The sequence below is a fragment of the Ambystoma mexicanum genome, chromosome 5p (assembly GCF_040938575.1).
Source record: "Ambystoma mexicanum isolate Mex_15411 chromosome 5p, UKY_AmexF1_1, whole genome shotgun sequence".
Lineage (NCBI taxonomy): Eukaryota > Metazoa > Chordata > Amphibia > Caudata > Ambystomatidae > Ambystoma > Ambystoma mexicanum.
This window is the reverse complement of record NC_090930.1, coordinates 158,965,675-158,992,736: the sequence shown is the minus strand read 5'-3', so window position 1 is coordinate 158,992,736 and position 27,062 is coordinate 158,965,675. Positions and strand designations below refer to the sequence as shown.

Below are 27,062 nucleotides of genomic sequence, written 5' to 3'. Positions count from 1 at the left end.
GATTGCGAGTTGTGGACCCGCACCCATATAAATCAGAAAGTATAAGGGAATCAGAGACTCAATTTGGAAGCAAGATTTCAAACAAGGGAGCCTATGTTTGACAGGAGGGTAAACCAAATGAACCAAAGGGAAAGGCGACCCGCACCCGAAGGATAGAGAAAGGAGAAAAGGGTCTGGAACCCTAATCATAAGTAACCGGGGCTTGAATAGAGATAATATATGAGATAACTGGGTCTTGGCAGGAGAGTATACCGAGACCCCTCAAGTATTGCAAGTCTGGGATTCACACCCAAGTAAAAGCTTGGAAATAAAGGGATTCAGAATCCTGGGACCATAGAATGTGCTGTACTTTTGGAGAATCCTTTTTGTTTTGAATAAGAAGAAACTGGAAAGACACTTGTTCTTTAGAAGTCTAGGGGAAATGAGCAACCCCCTAGTGTTGGAACATTATCTTCTCTTGAATTCTTTGGAATCCTACCCGGCTGAGAACATTTATATTTCCTTGACGAACGCTATTTTCTTTAGAGAGAGCTCACCCTTAGCACCGTTTGTTAGTTTATAGAGTGAGGGAAAGAGATAGGTTTTGGAGACATGACTGGGACAGACTTTATACTTCTGGACATCCTGCCTGTTTTCACTAGTTCTTTTGAGGCAGGAAAAACCTATTTAGCTTCAGGGAGAGGTAGGGTATTCCCCAAACCCCACTATTTTAATAAAAGGTTCATCACAAGTTTGGTGGTTACAGAATTAGTGCCGCCAATATTGCTCCTCCGGATCATGACAGTAAAAACAGCCAATGCTATTACAGCCGGCACAATTACAGCCAGCGCTATTACAGCTTGCACTATTACAAACGGTCACACGAGGTGCAAACACAGTTGAATGACAAGGCCAGTTCGGCAGAATTAGCGCCGAAAACCGGCGGTAATACTGCCAAAAACACAGCACAGTTACTTCCTGCTTCCAGCTTTCAGTAAATGAAAACATGTGCCTGAAATGTAGCCACAGGTGATCCCAATCCACTCCAGAGAACTACATAAGACGCACCCCAACCCCAAACACTGTTTCCAACAGCATGCTGGCACTTGCCACTTTGAGCTGGGTCAGGCAGCTGCGCATGCTTCGGATGGAAGTAGAGGCAGGACAACAAGGCCAGGGCACAGGGAGTACAGGGAGTGGATTGGGGAGGAGGAGATGGATGTGGAGGAGAGCCCAGGCAAGGTGTGCACCAATCCCAAGGGTTAGGCCCTCAACCTGGAACCTCACCGACAGCCAGTTGTTCACCCTGTACCGCCTCAGCAGGGAGACCATAACAGAGATGCTCACCACAATACAGGATTGTGCAGTGTTGGGCCAGGTGCTTTAAGCCCTCTTGCGGCAAGTGCAACGCCACATCTCACTGCCTACCACCACAGCCCAGGTCAATACCATGGAGGCACAGTTGTATGCCGTTGCCCTAATACCAAATGTAATTGCTGCCCAGGACTGTACCCATGTCGCACTGGTGCCCCCCCTCCCGAAGGCCCACAAAGTAGTGTACTGTAACCGCAAGCACTACTACTCCCTGAATGTGCAGGTAACCTGAAACCCCAACCTGTACATCACTCACTGCTGTGCCTGCTACCCTGGTTCTTCCCACAATGCCATAGGGAGATGCTAATTACTACAGAAAGGATGTCATGACAAGTGAATGCGAAACCCGTACTTGACCACCTCCCGCACCAGCGTCACAGTACAGGCCAGGGAGCATGCACGTCAGACTTACCTACATGGAGAAGTAGTACTACACATACTGTAGCAACGATTTACACCAACATAACTACAGGTACCACAATGCAACATGCACTTATCAAAGCAATGCTGACAAATGGCCACATTGCAGCACACAACAACATCCCTGCCAGTGCCACAGCCATGCACCCATGTGTGGCCAGCCCACAATGCACATCTGTTGACACCAGATGTACAGGGAAGGCCCATGGGAGACCCAGCATGCCACATTCACGGTGTACATACACAGCCACATGACAGCCACCATGTCCGCTGAACATGTCACCAGCATACAACTTACATAAGATATGCTGCAAGGGAACAGGGTGCATGTGAAGCACAAACAATGCATGGCACGAGTGACACTGCATGCACAGACATAGAATAGACGCATGCGTGAAATGAAGGCCCATTCCCATGCACAAGTTACCTATTGACCTGAAATCGTGTAAATACACCCCCACACCTTACACCATGACTAATGCCTGTGCCTCCCCCATGCAGATGACTCCGGCTACCCACAGCTGCCCTGGCTAATGACCCTTGGGCGTGATCCACATACACTTCAGGAGAATGCCTACAACCGCAATCACAGCAGAACCCGTGTGCGCATCAAGCGTGCCTCTGGCCTCCCGAAGGCACGTTTTCGCTGCCTCGACCGGTCCGGAGGAGCCCTGATGTACGCTCTAGAGAAAGTGGGCAAAATTGTGCTTGTGTGTGTCATGCTGCACGATGTTTGCCTGAGGAGAAATGTTCTGCTACCCCCTGATGTAGACATACCACCCCAGAGGAAGAGGAGGCAATGACTGTGGCAGAGGCAAATCAACGCTTTGCCAGGGATGACGTGAGGGATGGGAGATTTGCGCACCAGGGACTGATAGACAATTTCTTTTGACACTTTCACATGGCACAAGTCATGTACAACTGTGACACCACCTCAAACAATTAACACAACAATGACACAATCAGGAATGTCCTCGCATTGATGTAGTTCAATGGTTTTTATGGAATGAAGTGTCCCAGCTATCCCCCCTCCCACCACCAACTCCCCATCACACTATCCCCACTCCCCCCTCCCACCACCAACTCCCCATCACACTAGTCCCCTTCCACCCTCCAACCACTAACTCCCCAGCATGGCCACTCATGGCAATTAGTGTCTCAGAGTCCTTTACAACCATGGCTTCTTTACCCCCCTCTGTGGGAGTGGTTGATGTGGAAGGTACAGAGCCTGTCCGCGGGATTTGTTGGCGTTGCACCTCTGTGCTCTGCCGGATGGCCTCTGCCAGTGCAGAGATGCATTCAGTCATCTCCCTCACCCTCTGGGCGAACAGTATCAGGGCGGCCACACTGGCAGTTGTCTTGGCCCTGTTCCGCGCGATGGCTTGCACACTCCTGCAGATGGCCACTTGGATGCTGTCCCTCATGATCTGCAGGTGTTCGTAGTGCGTGTGGCCAATTGCCTACATCTCCTGCTGTCTCTATCTCTTCAAGCCTCTGTAACAGCGTGCTGTGTGTTGGTGTTTGCTGTGTGGGAGAGGGGCTGTGCACTGTCCCTGGGCTGTAATCCGTGGAGCCATGCAAGGGTGTATCAACATCCAGCTCAGGTGACACTGTACGCCGGTGGCGAGAAGGGCTGCCTCGGGCCTGTGGATGCTGGTGGTGTGGGGGTGCTCTCTAGGGCCTGTGGACGCTGGCAGCGCGGGGGGCTGTCCGGGGTCTGTGGATGCTGGTGGCATGGGGGGCTCTCTGGGCTCTGTGGCCCTTTGACATGCGGTGACACCGGGCTGGTGTCCCCCTGTGACTCCACAATCGCCCTGCCAGCAGGGGTGGCCTTGGTCTCGGTGTCTGAGCCTCAGGCTGCTGGAGTGGGTGCAGTATTTCTTGGGCTGCTCCTGGTGGCCTGTGGTGTAGACGTTGACTTATCCCTGCTGTGTTGCGGTGTTACACAGTGGGACATCCGCCTCGGTGTAGCCCGGCTGGGCGTTTCCAGGGTGGTGGCAGAACTTGACGGCCTGGATGCGCCACTCCCAGATGGGCCTGCAACCTCCTCCTTCTCTGATGCCTCTGGTGATGCGCAAGTGCCTGTACAGGGACATGGGAAATGTCGTCAGGTATGGTTCCCCCATGTGTATTGGCATGCGAGACACATTTGCTATGGTATAGAGTGGGACCCCATGCATATGGGTATCCCCTCCCCGGGTGGCACTCACATGGTGGCGATGGGGGTGTTGGCTTAGTCCAGGGCACTGGCATGGTTCTATGGGGCACTGCTATGCAGCCAGCAAGGCTGAACGGTGGTGCACAGTGATTTGCAGGCTGAGCACATGTCAGTGTGGGGGATGTGTATTTCCCTGTGGCTTGTCTGCCATGCCAACATGGGGCAGGCCAACTGGGCCGCAGCAGGCTGGTGTGACTCCTGCACAGTGTTGTGGTCACTAACGCACCTCAATCCCGCTGGCACAGGGTGTGCCAGTAGGGCTGTGGTGTGCATGGCATTTGGTTAGGTCACTTGCAAACCCCTTCCCCTGCTGTGACGCTCAGGGGTGCCATTGATGCCCTGTCCCGTGGCTGCCGTGGAGGGTTGCTGATGGGCCACACCATCATTCCACCCTGTTGGCATGCCAAGCTTCTGGGTCTGCTGATATGTATTCCTGTCCACCCGGGCATCTTATGCTGGGCTGCCATTTGTGCTAGCACTTGTGTTGGGGGCAAGAGGGTTGACTCACCTCCTGCCTTCTGGCCCCCGCCTTCGCACTCCTGAATCCCTTCTATATCCACTGACTGCTCGCACTGCCACCGTGACATTTATCATTGATCCCATTTGCTGACAAATCATTCTGTGCATTCTGAAGCTCGCTTTCGCCCTCCCGCACCCCACCTTCTTCCTGCCTGCCCTGAAGTGTGGTGATGTCTTCGCTCTCCATGGACACCATGACGCCCTCGATATCGCAGACATTGCTCGAACATTCTAATGGTCTAGTAACATATGCCAGCCTTCCTTATTCGCGGGCATTCGAAACGAACTGTGTCCACTTTACTACTCTATAGCATCGCAGTATCATACAGTATGGCCGACTGCTTTCCGTATGCCTTGTTTGCTGCTACCCCCCGCAGTCTAAACATACTTGTTATCTAAGTGCTTCCGTAATGTTGCTGCTTGTGCCTCACCTGCTCTATACATCGCGGTCTCGCACGTTGTGAATGGGATGCCTTGCAATGGCCCTTGACTCGTCTTAAATGTACTTCTTCACTTGTTCATTCCCAATCTGTGCTGCATTGAGATTTCGAATCTAGATGCTGTTTTAAATCTGTGCATTAAGCGTCCTCTCTGAGTGAACAGTGCACTCTGCTATAATGTGGAATTTAGAAGTGACGTTAAACCTGCACATTGAATATATCTGCAATGCTCTATTTCCGTCCCATAATGTCTGCATGACTGCTGCAGCCCCGTAACATGAGGTGTGGCTTTGCCAGTCTATACACTTTTACCTATTTTTATCCTATGATGTCTGCATGACCGCTGCACCCCCGTAACATGAGGTGTGGCTTCACTTGTACCTAATTTTGCCCTATGATGTCTGCATGACCGCTGCACCCCCGTAACATGAGGTGTGGCTTCACTTGTACCTAATTTTTCCCTATGATGTCTGCATGACCGCTGCACCCCCGTAACATGAGGTGTGGCTTCACTTGTACCTAATTTTGTCCTATGATGTCTGCATGACCGCTGCACCCCCGTAACATGAGGTGTGGCTTCACTTGTACCTAATTTTGCCCTATGATGTCTGCATGACCGCTGCACCCCCGTAACATGAGGTGTGGCTTCACTTGTACCTATTTTTTCCTATGATGTCTGCACGACCGCTGCAGCCCTAGTAACATGAGGTGTGGCTTCACATGTACCTAATTTTGCCCTATGATGTCTGCATGACCGCTGCACCCCCGTAACATGAGGTGTGGCTTCACTTGTACCTATTTTTCCCTATGATGTCTGCACGACAGCTGCAGCCCTAGTAACATGAGGTGTGGCTCACTTGTACCTAATTTTGCCCTATGATGTCTGCATGACCGCTGCACCCCCGTAACATGAGGTGTGGCTTCACTTGTACCTATTTTTCCCTATGATGTCTGCACGACCGCTGCAGCCCTAGTAACATGAGGTGTGGCTTCACTTGTACCTATTTTTCCCTATGATGTCTGCACGACCGCTGCAGCCCTAGTAACATGAGGTGTGACTTTGCCAGTCTGTACACTTGTATCTATTTGTCCTATGGTGTCTGCATGCCTGATGTAGCCCCCCGCAACAGTAGTTGAGGCATGTCAGTGATGGCTTTCACCTACACCGTTATGCTGTAATCCCACTGCGTGTTCTTGCACCGAAGAGTTGTAACAATCACTTAATGTAACTAGCACCTAGATGCCTCAGGGTTTTGTGCGCTGAAATAAATGCAAAAAATACAATAAATAAATATCCAGCACCGTACCACACTTTTACTCCAAGGCGGTGAGGACCAGTGGCTCCACAGTGCCTCCTCCAGTCGCCATGGACTCCTGGCAGTGTTGAGGCAGCAGTCCCCGCACCCTGACCCTCAGGTCCTTCCACTGCTTGAGGCAGTCCTCTCCATCACTGGATACACTTCCCGCTGCTGTCACCTTCTGGTGATGGCATGCCAGATGGCTGTCCTGCGCTGTCTAGTGGTCTTCCGCTGCCGACTGCCAAATAGTTTGTCACAGTGGGCAATGACCTAATCTGTTAGGACCACCAGCCCCCCTCACTACATTTTGGTTTGCGCAGTCGATTTTCTACAATTTCCCTCTGATCCTCTCATGGGAAATTCTGGCTTCTTTCCAGGACGGGATGGCTGCAGGAAGTGGCGATAATTGATGGACTGTGTTTTTCAAAATGGCCAACGCAATGCTTCCCGTGCTGGCAATGCCGCAATTTCCGACGGCACCATTAGCGCCAGGATCGGTGGCGATAGCGCTATTACCTCTGTTTTTTTGGCGGTAATCCTTATTTCAGTGCAGTTTCCGCCAGGCACTAATAGCGTTACCACCGGAGTCGGGGACACCAGGTTTTGATACAGCGCTAATACAGACACATGAACCGGCGGTAGCGCTATATCTACTCTGCGGAAATTGCGCCAGATTACTGGCCAACTTGTGATGAGGCCCCATATTCAAAAGATACCGCCCTTGTGTCCAAGCTTTACTACTGGTACTTCACACCACACAGACCAACAGATGTGAAAAGGATATCTGCACCTACATGGTTGGAAGGGGCTGGGGCAGACCACATACAAGGCGATGCAGTGTTCACATTGGCAGTAATGGCCCATAAAGTGCAATAAAGTGCCAATCATTGCACCTCTACTTTTTATGTTTCCACCCGTGTTTGCACGAGCATTCATATTAGGCACTATAAAATGCAGATTGTGTCCATCCATATTACCAGTTTAGCGGTAAAGACAGCTGACTAATTCCGCTGGACAGAATTACCATTACCGTTGTGGCGTGAAACAGAATTAGCACCAAGTTGTGAGTCCCCATGTGCGCGACCCACCTGTAGAATCAGGCAGCAAGCAGGAGCAACGCAGGACCCAGGATAACGTAACAGGAAAGTAGTGAATAGTGACAGGTTACAAGGTAAGTGGTTAAGAAGGAGAGTGGGATATCAGCATCCACCGGCTATCTACTCCCATCCTGAATCCTTCCCGCCCCCCACTCGTGGAATGTAGAAAGCCCCAGATTCCAGGTCCCATCAGGCATTCCACCAGTACATACCAACTCATGCACCCAACACAGAACAGCCCAGCCACACAAGATAACACGCCGACAATCAACGGCCATCCCATGCAGCAAAACCAGCGCCAACAACCGATACCAATCTGTAAATCGCCCCCGTTACCACCGGAAAAGTGGTGGAATCACAGACCAGTTACTCCCCAAGTATAACATCATAAGATCATTCAGCAAATGGAAATCTCAACGGTGGGCGTCTTTGAAAGCTCAATCCATTTAGAACCACCCCATTCACTGTTGCCCTGACACCCTACAAGCAATGCCAAGCATCCCAGGAGGAAAAGGCAAATGAAAGTTGCTCGAAATGTGGGTCACGAAACCATGATTCAATGACTCAGAGCTCCGGGTTCTTGGTGGAGCGATGCTCAGCTGTGCTGATGAGTTGTTTGGGGCGCAGCAACAGACAACAACTGTCCAGAGTTGTTTGGGGTGTAGCAACAGAAAGCATCTTCCTTAACCTAAGTAGGTTTAAGCTCTTTAAAGCCATGCATTAACACATACATGTATCTGCTACAGCAGATAAGAGTGTCTTAAGTGGAAAATGGGTCAATTGCACAGCTGCACCTCTTAACTCACTGTGTGATACTGGCCAAATGAGTGTATCACAGTGCTTTACCTGGCCGAATTAGGGCCAAAGATATTTATTTATTGTATTCATGTGTATTTGTATAGCACACTTACAGCCAGGAGCCCAGAGGCCTGTAAATGATTTTATGATTTATTGGTTGAAGAGGCAGGAAACCAAGTATTGTTTTTGTGGCCTGGGCAGAGACCGGGCACGGGTTCAGTTTTACGGGTTGGAATGCCAGGATGACGGGCATTGGTTCTGTTTTGTGGGGTGATAGGCAGGACAGAAAGATTGGGTGCTGTGGGTAGGCATGACAGTAGGTATGCATGTTGTGGGGGCTGGGAAGGCAGGATACCAGGTATGGGTGTTGTACTGTGAGCATTCAGGAGACAGGAAAAATTCCTTCTGACATACATACGTGACAAGCTGGTAGCAAGTTGGCACCTGGGACAACAAAAACTGCCCGAAGAGGTGGAATGTCCTGAAGGTTAGGGTGCAGGCTCTAATTTCCACCCACCCACTGGAGACAGCTGCCACAGGAGGTGGCCCAGTAGAGTGTCTCACATTCATGCTCTGGGAGGAGAAGGTCAACAGTATCCGCCATGTGGCTGGCATAGAGGCAATTGGTCATCAGTTACCAGGGCGGAATTTCAAAGGTGTTGTTGCGTTAAATCTTATCACCTTCACTCTTTGTTAACTAAAGATTTTTACTGAATATCAAGGTTTTTGCTGTAATTTAGTTTCTTTGGGACACACAAGCGTTGGCCTTTGGGCATGGCCAGTGCCTACCAGAGGAGGCCCATAAGTGCCTAGCAACTTCAGAGTCCACTGCCCATTGGCCATTTCCAATGGCTCACTAGTCATAGTCTTCAGCGGTGGCCACTGTACATGTTACACCAATATGTTTAAAAGTGGGAAGGCCACAAAACCCCCTTTGGCCATGCCCACTGTCCCTTTTGCCCCAATTTTATGTAAACACAGAAGGCCTTAGCCAGAGTCCTCAGGGTCCACTGGCCATGACCTTCAACCGTGCCCACTGTCCATGTTGCCTCAAATGTGCACCTTTTAACTGGCAGGCTCAGTGTCCATTGGCTATGGCCGCGACTACTGTACATGTTGCATCAATTCTTTTTACCAAAGACCCATTGCCTCTTGCCTAATAGATGTCTACTCTGCAGGTGGAAAATCATTTGTTTCCACTTCCCATTCCTGCAATAATTTCCCAGGAATCATTGCTGCCCTTGCTGTTTTTAGCTCCGCAGTGTGACGATTTCTGCAAAAACACCCAAAAAGTCCTTAAATTAAAAAGTCTTCCCTGTCGCCACATACACTCACCATGTGTCTCCCTACTCTCTTCTTGGCCACCCCAATCCTTGCAATTGCCTTTTCTCTCCCTGGCCCTTTCCCTTTACCCCATCACTCTTCATTTTGTGTGACACATTTATTTTTTGAGTGCCTCTTGCAAAGTTACCACAGCACTCTAGCAACATTCCACGGATAAGCCAAACATTTTCTATCCAAAACTGGCTACCCAGCCCACCTCAACCCAACCACATTACATGTTGTCCTCTTTACCTCGTGATATGAATACAGCCTTTTTTTCTCCCCCAAATAGCATTTTAAGCATTTAGCTTTCCCTGGTATTATCGGGATTGCTTGCATCGATCAAAAAGACGAACAATGTGGCTTTTCATTTCTGAAAAGTCTCTCACTCTCTCTTTTGCAAAGCACCATGTGAGGTATATAAAAAGAACTGGGAGCAGGGGGCACTGACTTATCCATCTCATATTTCTTATGGAAACTACTGGATGGATTTACCCTATGACAGCAAAACAAATATCTACAATGCTTTATGCCCAAGTTGTTTCTTTTTTAGTAGAAATTAAATTGATTGAAAAGACAAGTTGAGGGGGATATGCCAGCAGCAGCTACTTGGAAACGCTGATCTACATCCTCCACAATTGATCATTTATTCTAATTTGTACAGTGTGCAGATGATTATGGATGTATCATTTAATGGTTACAGTGACCATGACATCCTCTGACAGTGGTAATCGATTCACCTATAAGGACAAATATGGATCGAGTAGGTGGCATTCAGACTAACAATGGCAAAAACAGGATTGGATGGACAGATGGGATGTGAGAGCCATTACCGAGTTTATGTCCACACTCGAAGATGAGGATAAGTACTTCAAGGCTAAAATCGTTAAATGTGTGGCCGAAATTACGGCTGGTTTTCTCCCCATAAGAGGTACAAAAATTGCCATTCCGAGAGGAAAGAAATAATAAGGCTAATGACAAAGTAATTAGAGAAAAGGAAAGGGAGTTAAGGCAGAAATTGAGAAGGATGTGCAAAAGTGACATCCTGCTCACTGAGAAAAACTGCTGTATTAGAACATTTGAAAGTTCTTATAATAATTATGTTAGACACTATAATGCATCCTGCAATTATAAGGTGTAGCAAGAAATGTATGTGTTCCTTAAAGAGGGTAGCTCGAAAAAATTGAGGGAACGGTTTAGGAATAGGAAAAATTAGGAAAGTGACATGTTCGTCAACAAAGCCACTTGGAGCAATTTCCTTGTCGAGAAATGTAGGACTGATCATACGCCACCTCTTTGAATGGGGATTATCAGAGTTGATTTTGATCCTTAAAGTTTCGCTGAGTTAATACAAAGACTAACGCAGTTGAGATCCCTGGGCCCTGATGGGGGCTCAAACGCCGTAATGAAAGCCAATCCTGTGGCCTGGACAGGCATTATATGCTGTGTGTTGGAGAAGGTGGACAAGCAAGGAGTTATCCCTGAGTCGTGGTATACGGCGCATCTAGTCCCGATTCACAATGAGGGCAAAAGAACGGACCCTGAGAATTAGTGCTTATTGCCACTACGAGACGGTGTGTTTTATCTTATGAGGACTGAATAAGTGGGTTCAGAGTAACTAGATAATGTGTGCGTACCAGACTGGGTTCAGAAAGGGACTGTCTACAGAGTACAGCATATTCGTTTTAAATACAGTGATACAACCAGCTCGAAGAAAGGTGCTGCCCATTTATCTGCCCTATTTGTTGATTTTTCAATGGCATTTGATGCTGTTGATAGAGGTACACTGTGGGCCAAGTTAACGTCTATGGATGTCCTTGGCGGTTTACTCCGTCCGTGTAAGATTATTCACCAAGACAACAAAGCCAGAATTCGCCTTAATGGTGCTGGAGAGCTTTATAGACCAGAGGAGATAGGAAGGGGGGGGCAGACAGGGCTGTGTGCTAGCCCCCTTCTGTTCAATCTCTATGTATCTGATCTAGGTGCCGTGTTCATGAAGGTCAGAACTTATCCGCCTAGGAAAGGTCACCCAGAGATTGGATGGCTTGGCTACGCGGATGACGCGATAATACTGGACAACACCTTGGTGGGCATCAGCAGGAGTGCACAGGCTGTTTTGAACTACGCTAAGAATAACGAAATATCTGTAAATATGCATAGAACCAAATGTATGTGCTTTGGTAAGTCCAGGATACTAAGAGAACGATTTGCACTGAGGGAGGAATTAATGAAAGAGTTAGTAATTGCGTATATTTAGGTTAGGAGATAGAGGAAAGGATGGGGGAAAGTGAAAACTGAGATTTAGAGCATGGTCGACTATGCTTATGATAAAACAGCTTGTGCAATGTACCGCTAGGTATAGTCTTGTTAGTATAATGAATATCTATAGGTGGCAGGTATATTATACAACTTGGAAGCATCCTAAATTCATCTTGACGAATATGCAAAAATAGTAGAGGGTCATCTATGTCAAACTTCTAGCTCTAGCTAATGGAGCCCACATAGAAGCGATACAGGTTGATCTGAGTCTCACGCCTCTGGCAGTCCGCATGAAGATCAGAAGAGGCAATCCATATATAAAAATGATGACTGCCGACGATAACTCTCTATTAGCCATAACAAAAAATCTTTGTTGGATGATTCTTCTTGGCTCTGTATGGCAATCCAAGGTAGTGTGATTAATCCTTGGATATTCATCACTTCTCTCTGAGGGGGAGCCCCTTTTCATGAGGCCAGGGAGGTGAGGCTGCTACTTCATAGTCCTCCTGAGGGTGGCACTCAGTGGGAGGATCTTATGGGGAGAGATTTCCCTTTAGGGACAAGGGAGATACTGTATAATAGCCCTCACCCAAAACCCTATACACTTCTCCAATGGGTAAGCCCCAGTCATATACCTAACCAACCCATGCATAGTTCCATAGACATGACTTCCACTGAGACGAAGAAGAACATGGACTACCCAGGCGAGAGTGATGATAGATATACTGGGACAACGAGGAGGTGCAGACAAATAAAGACCATTAAAACATAATACCAACCTTTGCCAACCAGTCGACATTAAAATAGACAAAGGACTACATGAATGGAACCAGCCAACCAGCAGGAGAGGCAGTGCAGCCTGGGAAGTTCAATGAGAGGACGTCAAGGAAGCCGCGAGCAACCCACTCTCCAAGGCAGAGGCTGGAGAGGGGAATCCTTGGTCCAGTGGTGTGGAATGAGTCCAGAGCAGAGCTGGGAGCTGGAAGGCAGAGGCGAACCCGAAGTGGGTGGACCGAATGGTCACTGAAGAATGCTGTGACTGCCAACAACATCCTGCAGCAGAGCCATGCAGGAGAGTACAGAATGGAAAGAGACAGCGCGAATCAAGACCCGCAGACCTTTCAAGAAGTGGTGAAGACCCCCGAAAATGAGGTAACTGGAGAATGAGAAAGTCTGGGTTGGTACCGAGTGTGACAGCAATAGTGAAAGAAGCGAGAGAGCGCCTCAGGAGCCACCTCCCTTGGCACAGTGGTTGGTTGCATACCACTACTAAAGATAAGCCTAATAGAGAGTGCCTAAGGAGTCATCCTCATTGGCTCAGTGGTTGATCGCAAACCACTGTGGAAGCAGACAGTACAAGAAATTATATTGCAAGACAATTTTCTCATGGCAGTACCTGGCAGGAGAGTGAACCAAACCAAGTCACAAAGAAGTATGGGCCTGGGACCCACACTCAAAAGAAAAGGAGATTGTGAACCATTTCCTACACTGCAGCACTTGGCAGGAGAGTATATCAAGTACCCCTGGTGAAGAAGAGAAACCTGGGTCTGGGATCCTCTTCACAATTGGATCTTTGCTTTATCTTAAAGGCCAGCAGGAGAGAGTCATTCCCCAGGGTGTTGTGAACTGTAAAGTAGAGCCTGAGAAAGGCCAGGAGAAGGGAGTCATTCCCTCTGGTGTTGTGAACTGTAAAGTAGAACCTGAGAAAGGCCACAAGAAGGGTGTCATTCCCTCTGGTGTTATGAACTGTAAAGTAGAGCCTGAGAAAGGCCAGCGGAAGGGAGGAGTCATTGCCCCTGGTCTTGTCAACGGTAAGGTAGAACCTGAGAAAGGCCAGGAGAAGGGAGTCATTCTCGCTGGTGTTGTGAACTGTAAAGTAGAGCCTGAGAAAGGCCAGCGGAAGGGAGTCATTCCCCCTGGTGTTGTGAACTGTGAAGTAGAACCTGAGAAAGGCCAGCAGAAGGGAGTCATTCCCCCTGGTGTTGTGAACTGTAAAGTAGAGCCTGAGAAAGGCCAGCAGAAGGGAGCCATTCCCCCTGGTGTTGTGAACTGTATTTTATTTATTTTTATTTATTGCATTTGTTGCAAGCCCAAACCCTTGGGTGTCACGGCGTAGGTTACATATATCATTTTGAGCTTATACAGTTACAAAGGTGTTAACGCTAGCAACTGTTAGGGTGTCTTGGTTGCTACTAGGGTATGTGCATAACAAAAGGGCACAAGATACAGGAATCATTTACCTTACATTTACTTTACATACAGTTACATGAGTTACATGAGTGGAGGGGGCAAGAGGATAGGATAGGAAGGTTAGTAGTTGTTAAATAGCCAGGTTTTTAATAATTTCTTAAACTGGGAAGGAGGTTTCTTTGCTAAGGTGGGCGGGGAGAGAGTTCAAAATGCAGGGAGCTGCTATTGGGAAGCTGGTGTTACCTGCTCGGGAGGTTGTGAAGCGAGGGATGTGGAGATGTGTGTTGGCACTGGATCTAAGGGTTCTGGTGGAGGTTTTGTGGGAAACGAGGTGGCTGAGGTAGGTAGGGGAATTGTCTGTAATGCATTTGTGGGTGAGGGTGAGAGTTTTGTGGAGAATTCTGGCTTGCACTGGAAGCCAGCGGGCATCCCTTCTGTGCTGGGATATGTGTTCTCTTCTGTTTATACCTCAAGCTGCTCTAAGGGCTTTATTTTGGAGGAGTTGAAGTTTGTTTAGGTTCTTTTTTGAAGTGCCTAATAGTAGGACGTTACAGTAGTCTATTTTTGTCAGGATGAGGGCTCTGGCTAGTGTAAGGCAGTTATCAGTGGAGAGGAGGGGTCTGCTAAGCGTGATGAGTTTTGCAGTGTATGCTTTGGAGGAGGTGAGTGTGCTGATGTGATTATTCATGGTGAGGCTGGAATCAATGTGAACTCCTATGGTTTTGACTTTACGGGAGATGGGGATGGGGCTGCCATCTATCATTATAGACGAGTAGTCAGGATGGAGTTTGCTGAGTCTGGCTGGAGAGCCAACTATGAGAATCTCTGTTTTTTCTCCATTAAGACAGAGACTATTGTTGGCCATCCAGTTTTGGATGAGAGAGTACATTTTGTTAATGGCAGCTGTGTCCTGATCGAGGTTGCCTGTGATTGGTATGAATATTTGGGTGTCGTCAGCGAAGTTTGTGTAGATGACTCCGATGGCATCAAGAGCCGTGAGGAGTAGTTTTGTATAGGCGTTGTAAAGGGTGGGGGAAAGGCAGGATCCTTGCGGTATGGGGTCAGCTGCTTCTTCTCCTATGAAGACTCTTGAGGTGCGGTCAGAAAGGAAGGATTTTACCCATGTGGTGGCTTTGGTGGAAAAGTGGAAATTGGTGGAGAGGGTTTGGAATAGTTTGTCGTGGTCGCCCAAGTCGATGGCCACCGAGAGGTCTAGTAGCAGTAGTATGCACAGTTTACCTGAGTCTCTGATGGAGTCCATCTGGTTTTTGAGGTCTAGGATGGCAGTCTCAGTACTGTGTCTAGGACGGAAGCCTGATTGTCTGTCTCCTAGCAGGTGGTGTTGTTGAAGGTGGGTTTGTACTTGGGTGTATGCAATTTTGTTGATGATTTTAAGGAGAAAGGGCACTGTTGTAATGGGTCTGTAGTTCGTAGGGATTTCTGGGTCTAAAGTAGGTTTTTTGAGCAGTGGGGTGACCCATGCTGTTTTGATGGAGGCTGGTATTTCGCTGGTGTTGAAAGACATGTTCACAAATGGGTGATAGAGTGGCTCTGCAATCTTTGACAATTTTGGCTGGGAAGCCGTCGCCTTTGCAATTGGAGGGCTTGAGGGATGCTATAGTTTTAAGGACCTGGTCATTAGTAACTTGGGTGAAATGGGACTCGGATACATCCAGTCTAGTAGATGGAGTACCTAGGGGGTGGGACGGGTTGGCTATGAGTTCTAGGAGTTTTTTTGTGAGGCAATTTTGCCTTGTAATGTATTTACTTTAGCAGAAGGTGCATCCTGAATTGTGGTGCACTAGGCTTTGCTCGTATTGATGGGGCCTGAGGGTAATATGGGGGATTCTAGTTCTCTGATAATCATGAATAGCTCTTTGGTGTTGGAGGCAGCGTCAGAGATGCGTTAGTTAAGCGCGTCAGCTTTGTGGGAGAGTACGCTATTTTTGTAATCTTTGGATAGTTGATGGAGTTTGGATTGTAGTTCGGAAGATGGGCTTTTCCTGTAGAGGTGTTCTATGGCTCTTTTTTTTCTGAGTTCTAAGAGTTCATCATTAAACCAGGGTGAGTTGCGTTTAGGTTTTTTGGTTTTAAGTGGGGCCACTTCATCTATAGCGGTTTTCAGACATTGATGGTAGTGGTCTGCGATACTTGCTGTGCTGGTGCTTTGTAGTGGTGTGGTGTTTATTAGGTTGCGTAGTAAGGGGTTGAGATTTTCTGGGGTGAGTTTGCGAGAGTTCCTGATCGGTATGGGTGCTGGGTTGCACGTTTTGGCTATTGGATCTGTGTCCAAATTAATGTTAAATTTAATAAGGTAGTGGTCTGTCCAGTTCATGTTGAGGATGTCAATTATAGTAACTGTGGTGTTAAGTGTGAGAATCCAGTCGAGGATTCTGCCTTTGGAGTGGGTGGGGGCATTCACAATTTGAGAAAATTGCATCTCTTGGAAGGCATTGTGGCAGGCCGTTGCTTTGCTGTCTGTGGAGTCATTATAGCCTAAATTGAGGTCTCCTAAGAGGATGTATTTGGTTTTGGGTTTGAGTGGTGGTGTAATTAGGAGAGGTACGTCTATGACTGGGCTGCTCAGGGCATTAGGTGCTCTGTAAGTAATAAGGACATTTATGGTGGTTTTGGGATTGATGGCTAGCTTAAGTGCGAGGAGTTCATAGCCTATGAGTTGTTCAATTTTGCATTCTCTGAAATGCACAGTGGCTTTGTGGATGATTGCTACTCTGCCACCTATGCCTTCTAGGCGGTCTGCCCTAAGAAGGGTATATTCAGTGGGGATTGCTAGGGTGATTTGGGGGCCTGAGGCTGAGTGTAGCCATGTTTCGGTGAGTACTACGAAGTAAAGTTTGGATTCTAGTATGTTGTCGTGTATGCCAATGACATGTGCTCCGAGGGATCTGACATTGAGTAGGGCTCCCAGTAAGGGTTGTATGGTAGTGGGAGTGCTCAGAACAGGGGTCAAGTTGGTCTTAGTGTGTGCCGCTATGGTGTTGGGTGAGTTTTGAAGGGTTTTGTTAGTGGTGGTGGTCCACTGGGGGTGGGTGATGTGGTTCTCCTGTGTCTGGTGGAGTTTAGATGTGGTCAAAGCGTTGGGACAGGGAGTGGTTATTTGATTTTTGGAGAGTGAGTGTTGGTGGTGCATACGTGTTAACAGTCTATCGTGTCTCTTAGCTATAGTGACGGGTCTGGTTAGAATGTATTTGTGTGCAGTTCTATTGGAGAGGCGTAAGCGTCGTGTTCTGCCTAGTAGTGGGAGGGTTTGGATGTGGTGGTGTAGTGGGGTAGGGAAGGCTGGGGTGTTAGGGAGGAATGGTGTGGGGCAGGGGAGAGGGTGGTGTCTAGAGCAATGTAGTCTGGCCAGGCCTGTGAGGTGTGAGATAAAGGCACCATTGGTAATGGGCATGATACTAGGATAATTGGAAGTAGTGTTACAATGACTATTGTTGTTGTTGGTAATGTTGTGGGTTGGGTGAGGTGGGGTGCAGAGTAATAGGATGAGGTGACTGATGATGGGAAGTGTTAAGTAGCATGTGTTGAGGGCTCTAAGGAGTAGGGGCTTGAGCCTGGTGGTAGGTGGTTCTATAGTGTGAGATTGGTATACATTGGCATTGGGTGGTGCGTGATTTTGCATTTGCGCGGGTGCTGTAGTGGGTTGCAGGAAGTGCTGTGTAATGCAATTCAAGCACCATGGGTCATGGGCACATGTTGTGGATGAGATGCACTTGACAATAGGGCAGTTGAATAAACAATGCTGAAGTACATAAGGGCTGGTTCAGGGGATATTCTTGCGTTTGGGTGTAAGGGTATCGAACAAATATGGGTAGTGCTAGTAGTATGTTATTTAGCACTATGGTGTTAGGTAACAAGCAAGAGGTCATGGTTAGGGATACATGAGGAGAGCTGGCAGTGAGTAAATCACAGTTTGACTTTAAAATCACCTGCAGAACTGACAATAATGTAGGTTATAGGTTCAAATGTAGAGTGTGTGCAGATGGTAGGTATTAAGCCAGGTGCACTGACTACTAGTATGGGAGACAATAGTGCTGTGACTGATTAAGTGCAGTGTTTTCCAAGCAGTGTAGTTGCTGCACCGGCAATGTTTTATATTGGAAGATGCTGCAATGAGAATGTTGGGTAATGACAGTGTTTCAAGTTGCTCCTCTTGTATGCTACAGTGAGGAAGTCCGTGTGAGATTACAATATTAGCACTTGTGGCAGCTTGGTATCTGCAGATATGAATGCGGCAGGCATATGATCATCATCGCCCATGCCTTGCAGTGTAGGTTTACCATGCAGGGCAGACATGCAGCGTGGATCGCTACACCGTGAAGCGGTGCAGTCTTCACAGATATGGCGAGAGGTCAATGTTGCAGTATAGGGTTATAAGATGAGGTGAATAGTTTAAACATGCCAACGGTTGAATCTTAGGGTGCGTCGGGATCGGATGGTAAAGTAGAGTCTGAGAAAGGCCAGGAGAAGGGAGACATTCCCCCTGGTATTTTGAACTGTGAAACAGAGCATAAGAAAGACCAGGAGAAGGGTGGCATTCTCTCTGATGTTGTGAACTGTAAAGTAGAACCTGAGAAAGGCCACGAGAAGGGAGTCATTCCCTCTGGTGTTGTGAACTGTAAAGTAGAACCTGAGAAAGGCCACGAGAAGGGAGTAATTCCCTCTGGTGTTGTGAACTGTAAAGTAGAACCTGAGAAAGGCCAGGAGAAGGGAGTCATTCCCTCTGATGTTGTGAACTGTAAAGTAGAACCTGAGAAAGGCCAGGAGAAGGGAGTCATTCTCTCTGATGTTGTGAACTGTAAAGTAGAACCTGAGAAAGGCCACAAAAAGGGAGGAATTCCCTCTGGTGTTGTGAACTGGAAAAACAAAGCTGACGAAGGAGAACTTTCAACCAGAACAGTGCCACCTAGGAGGGAGCATTGTCCTGGGCCAAGAACTTTGGTACAACTGTTAAGTTTAGTTATAAGTGTAAGGGACTTAGGGATATTTTGACACGTGACGTGGACACATTGAGTTACTAAGACATCCTGACAAACCCAGTTGCACTTTAGTTGGGGCAGAGAAACCCCTCACAGATATAGGGAGAGGTAGGCTTTCTCTTTATTTTCATCACAAATAATCTATAGCAACCGCCATGTCACATGCGTCTCAGTCTCCTCCTTCTGTGCCCTCTAAGTACCCTTTGATTATTTCTTTTATTAAATTAATTGGACCACATTGGGTGAAGACGGTGCTGGGTCACTGATAAACTGAAAAACAGGACTGGGCGGAAAATCATGATTATGTTGTTATGTTTGGAAATTAAAGTCACTGAGTACATTTGCCAGAATGTTTTTCCTTTAACAGTATATCTACCAGTTCCCTTCAACGAAGCTTAGAAAGGACTTTATGTTAATAAGATTTAATACATTGAAGGTGTTAGAGATCAGAGGTTTGGCATCCTCAGGGAGAAATGTACTTGTCGGTTATGCTGTGACCCTGAATTAGTAGAGACAGCACGGCATGTGTTAGCTGCCTGTCCTACATTCCCAAACATGTATGCCTGGCCTTACGCTCCGTATGTTGAGGATTTGAATGAGATTCGGAGGGAAGTCTTTTGGTTGCGCTGTGTCTCAGGCTTAAGTCTATCCCTATGTTGTCAATAACAAGGGTATGTTCATTGGTTGAAGATAAACTGGCCACGCTACCTCGATTACAGTCTTCGTGCATTTCAGTGGAGCCCTCTGTGTAGTTCTAAAATACACACGCTCTCGTAATATGCACTAAAGTGAAGTCCATTGTATGATTTTAATGCTCGACTTTAATGGGAACATCAACATATAAATTGATGTTTACAATGATCGATTATTTTGATAATGTGAGATTTTTATATGAATTCGACACGGAAATGTAATGCTTCTTTTTATTGCATTTTATGGTGATGTCTTTATCAATTACTGTGTGCGTAAAATTGTAATTAACGGAATTACCCCAATAAAAGTAAAAAAAAAACATTTGGTAGAAATTATACAAGAAGATTTCGTGCTACGTTTGTTCAATTGATGCACTTTTTCTAGATCGGAAAAAGAATTAGACTATTCTGAAAACAGCATTTTTTTGTTTTCTTAATAACTTTTTCATCTTTTAACAAATTTCGCCAAAACCACCCAGCGAGCCAAAATCTATTAGCAATAGATTTTTGTGAAAAGTCTATGTACACAGGATTCACCTTAACTATCGAGAGACGACCACCGTCTCATAGTCTACGATATATTCTGGAAAGTGTGTCTCTCTGTTTATCCACTAAATGAAAGGGAAACTAAGAGCTAAGAGATAAGGGGAACTAAGAGCGAAGAATTGGAAGTAATTCCGACCCCTACTGGCAAAAAACTGCTGGTATTACAGGCACGGTAACACCGTTGCCGATAATACAGACCAAATCACCCCATGAGGCCTATGGGACTCACCATTGAAGCTGGCACTTGCAATCTGCCGGTAATACCGGCAAACAAGTGCTCATAACGGTATCACTGTTTGCCAGTATCCCGGCGATGTTACCACCAGGATTCCAGCAAACTCGTAGTGAGGCTCACTGGGTGCTTACCACACATTTGTTTATGTAATGGCATTCACACTTCTCCTAGACTATTGCTTTATGCTTGAAGGCTCCTGAAATATAAGGTCCTAAATGTGTTTTCAAGGTGGCATTTAGAGCCTAACAAATCACCAAATAAATACATAAGAAAAACAGCAAAGAACATTTCCAAAATGTAAGACTCCCTTAAATGGCTTTCATCCTGGGGGTACTCCTACTGACCTGCGATTGGCGGGCCGGCTGTCATCGGAATCGCCATGAGGCCAAGGAGGAACCCAATGGCCTGTGATGCCTTTGCTGGTCCAACCAGCTCAAACGCGATAGGGCCCATGATGCTGATGAAGAATCCGTCGCAGAGTCCGAGGAAGAGGCAGACAGTGATGAGGGCTGCGAAAACCTGGCACTGCGGGATCATCATGCTCATGAGTCCGAGCAACGTAAATGCAGCGACCTGAGAAACCGGAAGTAATGCAGGCATTGAGATACAGGCGGGAAAAGGAAATACTTGCTCTAGTAAATACAGCGACCTGAGAAACCGGAAGCAATGCAGGCATTGAGATACAGGCGGGAAAAGGAAATACTTGCTCTAGTAAATGCAGCGACCTGAGAAACCGGAAGCAATGCAGGCATTGAGATACAGGCGGGAAAAGGAAATACTTGCTCTAGTAAATACAGCAACCTGAGAAACCGGAAGCAATGCAGGCAATGAGACGCGTGCAGGAAAAGGAAATACATGCACTAGTAAATGCAGAAACAGGAAGTAATGCAGGCTGTGAGACAAGGGCAGGAAAAGGAAATACCTGCTTTAGTAAATGCAGCGACCTGAGAAACAGGAAGTAATGCAGGCAGCGAGACACTGGCAGCAAAAGGAAATACATGCACTAGTAAATACAGCGACCTGAGAAACAGGAAGTAATGCAGTCAGTGAGAAGCAGTCAAGAAATGGAAATACATGCACTGGTACATGCAGTTATGTGTGAAACAGGAAGTAAATGCAAACAGTCAGACTCAAGCAGGAAAAGGAAATACATGCTCTAGTAAGTGCAGTGACTGTAGAAACAGGAAGTAATGCAGGCAGTGAGACACGGGCAGGAAAAGGAAATACCTGCTCTAGTAAATTTAGCGACCAGACAACCCGGAAGTGATGCAGGCAGTGAGAGGCGTGCAGGAAAAGGAAATACATGCACTAGTAAATGCAGCGACTTGAGAAACAAAGTAATGCAGGCAGTCAGACGCGGGCAGGAAATGGAAATACATGCACTGGTACATGCAGTGACATGAGAAACAGAAAGTAAATGTAAACAGACAAACGCAGGCAGGAAAAGGAAATACATGCACTAGTAAGTGCCATGACCATAGAAACTGGAAGTAATGCAGGCAGAGAGACGCGCGCAGGAAATGGAAATACATGCACTGGTAAATGCAGCAACCTGAGAAACAGGAAGTAATGCAGGCAGTGAGACACGGGCAGGAAATGGACATACAAGCACTAGTACATGCAGCAACCTGAAAACTGGAAGTAAATGCAAACAGTGAGAAGTGGGCAGGAAATGGAAATGCATGCACTAGTAAATGCAGCAACCTGAGAAACAGGAAGTAAAAGCAAACAGTGAGATGCGAGCAGGAAAAGGAAATACATGCACTAGTAAGTGCAGCAACCTTAGAAACGGGAAGTAATGCAGGCAGTGAGACACAGGCAAGAAATGGACATACAGCCACTAGTACATGCAGCAACCTGAGAAACAGGAAGTAAATGCAAACAGTGAGAAGTGGGCAGGAAATGGAAATGCATGCACTAGTAAATGCAGCAACCTGAGAAACAGGAAGTAAAAGCAAACAGTGAGATGCGAGCAGGAAAAGGAAATACATGCACTAGTAAGTGCAGCAACCTTAGAAACGGGAAGTAATGCAGGCAGTGAGACACAGGCAAGAAATGGACATACAGCCACTAGTACATGCAGCAACCTGAGAAACAGGAAGTAAATGCAAACAGTGAGAAGTGGGCAGGAAATGGAAATGCATGCACTAGTAAATGCAGCAACCTGAGAAACAGGAAGTAAAAACAAGCAGTGAGACGCAGGCAGGAAATGGAAATACATGCACTAGTAAATGCAGCAACCTGAGAAACAGGAAGTAAAAGCAAGCAGTGGGATGCGAGCAGGAAAAGGAAATACAAGAACTAGGGATTCTAAGCGGATAGACAGTAACAGACAATGGCATGGCATTGAGAACTTTTATATTGGTATGATTAACTCCTATTATAACAATACTTAGGAGTGTGAGAAAATATGATATTTACATTATTATTGACTTTGCATGATCGTTTTCAAAACCTCTTATTTTGGGCACCTGATGCCTTATGAGAGCATCTAGGTACCAACTCTGGTAGCAAGTACCTGTCACCATTGCAATAAATACCTGTAAGTACTTGCAACTATAACAGCAGGGAGCTTTGTGGGTGTAGTCCCTTCTACATCGGAGAGTGGTGGGCTGGGCATATCCTGCGAGTGCCAGGATTGTATGTCTTGTCAGAGTACTAGATTTTGGTCAAGGAGGTGTAGCGGTTTTTGATCATGGGCACTGAGCAACTTGCCATGTTATGAAAATGCTCTTGTATGCCATTTTGGTGGCTTCTTGCTGGGGCGTGATAGTCACAGTGTCAGCGGGACAGGAAGATTCCATTGCAGTTTTTTCCATTGAGGGAGAATTTGCCAAATTCTTTCCACTGCATTTTACAGCAAATGTTTGTGGGGGATGAGTTAGGGTAATAATAAAGGTAAGGGGAATTGGGGGGGGGCTCCTGGGCGTCTCCCCCGCATCAAGTTGTGGTCAAATTTCCTACAAAAAAAGATTTGAAGAAGTCTTCCTCAATAAAAGAAAACCGATGAAATCAGATAGAACCGTGCCAGGCATGGTAAAGGAAGTCAATAGATTTGATGAACTAGCAGCGGGCATCAAGGCGACAATTACTTTTCTCTTCTTTGAGCATAGGGATGGTGACATATATCAGGTAAACAAACAACACGTTATGGAAAATGTAGTGTCAAAACAACTAATTGGCGCAGGGTTGAAGTAGGATATACTTCAATCATGGCCAACAAGCTTTTTTTTGGCACCATTGTTTTCTTTTCTGTGGCATAAGATCAGATTGCAGTGAATTCATTTTTCCTTGCCCTTTCACAGAACTGTTCACCCATTGTAGGAAGCTGCTGAGTGACCTTGTGGGGATTGGTCACCTTACAGAGAGGTGCCATGGAGGGGAGTGTCCAGCATTGCAAATGTGGGGCGGAGGGGGCAAACCATGAAAAAAGTCCTGCTACTTGCCCCCCAAATGCAGTGCGCGCAAATCCAAATGGTCTCATTTGCGCCCACAAACCGCCCACCCCTTCCCCAATCTACTTTTTTGATAACATTAGTGGTAGATGGCATTTTAACACAAAAAAATAAAACTATAGAATCATTGCAGATGCGGGAAACGTATCTATTAGAGCGCTGTCCAGGTGCTATGGGGCAAAATTCATACAAACCTCCTAATTTGCATATGGATTGCACCAACAGAAATGACTTTACAGAAAAGTGCATTGTAAGGAGCATCATCAGTCTTTGATACTTGGAGGCAACATGGAAGTGACTTTAGAATAAGTTGCCACGAGTAAACCAAGTGGCAAATAACTTTGTGGTGAAAAATACCTACATTGTACTATCGTTATTTAAGGAGCAACTCTATAGTCAGGCCTTTTTAAAATAACAGCATGATATATTAACATAAGCTCTGAAGTGAATCACAGAGCTGCAGATAAATAGGCCTCATAACGGGTCTGGCGGTAACCGTGCCGGTTATATCGCTGGGCTGCCACTGGACCCGTACATATTTACCGGTGCCTGACTTCCCGGTAACACCGGGGGATTACAACCTAGAGTCCTATGGGACTCTATGGGAATGGGGACCACGGAAGCACCAGCACCATGTTAACGGTGCCAGTGCTTCAGTGAAAACTCTGCGGGCGGGTGCCATCCAGACTTATCGGCACCATTGTTTCCGGACTGGCAAACTTATAATGGGACCCAATGAGATTAAATGATCTGCCCAGGATCACACACTTTGGTTAAGTGGTGAAACCGGAATGTGGACAATTTAAAAAACTGTGCACATCTTCACAGGTTTAGTTGATATATTTATTAAGGTTTCCCTTTGCATTTAATGTGCTTAAATAATACTTTATTTATAGCAATGCAGTGGAAGCAAAGCACATTGCATAAGAAACTACCCTTTCAAAATCAACTTTACACTATATACATCATTATGGAAACATATTGAGTAACAAGAGGAGGGCTTTAGTTTAATCCTCCCCCTCCTTCATGCAAAGTCACAAATGCATCATGCAGATTAATGTGAGTCTAACAAATCTGCCTTGGGTAAAGCCATAGTCATAATTTCATAAAGCCTGCATCATTTTGCACCCTTCTCACTGCTGTTCACTCCCTCTCATGCACATTTCTAAAGGGACAGCAGTCCCTGCTAATAGCCCCCCTCACTCCCATCAGTGCCTAAAGGCTCACATTAGCTCACAGAGCTCCTTGGGACATTATCCTGGCAGCAGGACAACTCTCCCGTTCAGAAAGGGTAAGGTATCCTGCTGCCAGGACAATGACCGTTTCCCGTTGGACACCCACATTGAAGTGCCGAACGGGAGAGGTGTCTCAGTCAAGATCTCAAAAGAGCCTGAGGGGGGTGGGGAGGCAACTTGCACCCCTGCCATACTCCCCCCCCCCCAGCCTTCGCTCTTTACGCCAATGCTGCCATGCACTATGACTGTGTTTACATGTTTCAGCCAACTGCATCCTGAAATGTTCAACTACTTCCCAGGACTTGTCAGTGATTTTGCAATTAATTGGCTGCTGGTAGTGGGCTGGTGGTTGGTGCTGACGGGTTGAGATGACCATGTGATGCTCAGCCTCTGACCTGACCCATTGGGTCTTCAGGAAAAGGAGAGGAGCGGAGCCAAATCCCCTAGGAAATTACCTCTTTGCCCCAGAACTGCCCTAGGACTGACTCTGCAATCCCTGCCCTCAGAGGCTCTGGCAGTAGGTCCGGTGCCTTGGAAATTGCAACCGAGTTTTTTTCTAAGCTCTGTGCTGCATGAAATGACTGCACAGGTCTGACTGCATGTCAGTCTCTCCAATACAAATAAAAACTCAGAATATTTTTATTTTCACGTGTGTGTGCACACTGCGTGACTTCATGCAAGCGCGGTGTGCACTATCTTCTATATACGGACATGCAAGAATAAGGTTAAATTATGGTTGCGCTGATTAATACGCAGCTGCTAAGGACAAGAATAGTAAAGTTCACGTTTTATTATATAAATGAAGGGAACACAAAGGACTGTACAGTGGTAGTTTAGGCCCCTACCGGCAGAAAATTCTTAACGGTGCCAGTGCTTCAGTGTTCCCATACCCACGGAGTCCTGTGTAACTCCATGGGAATGGGAACTTACCATTCCGCCGCTGCCCGTACTACCAGCGGCCTACCACCAACCTCATAATGAGGGCCTAACATCAATAATCTGCTACTTGTAATATGGCGGATTGATGGCCAAAACAAGTGGAGGTAGTGGTGTATGAGTTTCGCTGAATTAGCAAAGGCTGCCACACTAACCGAGACCCAAAGCCTTTACCTATCATTTCTTCTCAATACATTATAAAATACGCTATTTATCCATGTTAGTGCTCGTATGTTCAATTTGTATAATGCGTCATATGTCAGGACACTTGGCATGTGTGGGTTGAGTATATCGTTGCACTTGATGACACTACCTGGCATGTGGTTGTTGTGATGGCAGGGGATGTCTATGGGCATTTTGAGACTGCATTTGGACAATGATTGTTGCACCCGAGTCAAAAAATAGGTACCGTGCAAGATGACCATACCTCACTAGTCAGGCATTACCTGGCATACATTGGCATTAGGTGGCCATTTGAGGCTGCAGGCGCACTGCACCTTGCATATGCTTGCTATATCTGGAATATGAGGCTGTAACTGAAATTGCACTGGTTACCTGGCCACCCCCTGATCTCGGGCCCAGGTCCCCTCCCCGCCAGTCGCACACCTGCACTGCCTTCCTGGCAACACCTGCAATTGGGGACTGTTTTCTGTATCCCTAAAGTCCCACTACCAGCACTTGACACCTGATGTCTGCTCTTACCCTTGCACTTGCCACAAACTGGCCGCTCTTTACTTATTGTTTATTTATTTTTTATCCCATGTACAGCACTTTCCCCCCTCCCCCGTCCCATGCACTTGTGTAATCTGAATGACACCTGGCCTAGTAGGATCATTGTCTGTCTTCCCTCTGTTCCCCCTCCCTAGCTTCGTCGCGCCTTGATAAAACTTTTGAATAGGCACGTTATAAATGCCATATCATATCATATCATATATCAAATCATATCTGGCATAGGATGGCAATATTTGGGTATTTAAAGCTGCACTTGCAGTACCTGGGCATATGACTATGCTGTACCCGGCATGTGATGCTATGGGCTTCATAGGGGATT

General features: G+C 46.8%; 1 protein-coding gene across 1 annotated transcript in view; it reads right to left on the bottom strand.

The window, feature by feature from the left end:
* The window catches only part of SLC16A2 (solute carrier family 16 member 2), an 803,764-nt gene that overhangs the window by 71,137 nt on the left and 705,565 nt on the right, over positions 1–27,062 (bottom strand). Inside the window, exon 5 of the mRNA XM_069612570.1 lies at positions 20,730–20,958. Within this exon, the coding sequence (XP_069468671.1) occupies positions 20,730–20,958 (229 nt within the window). The remainder of the gene's footprint in view (positions 1–20,729; positions 20,959–27,062) is intronic.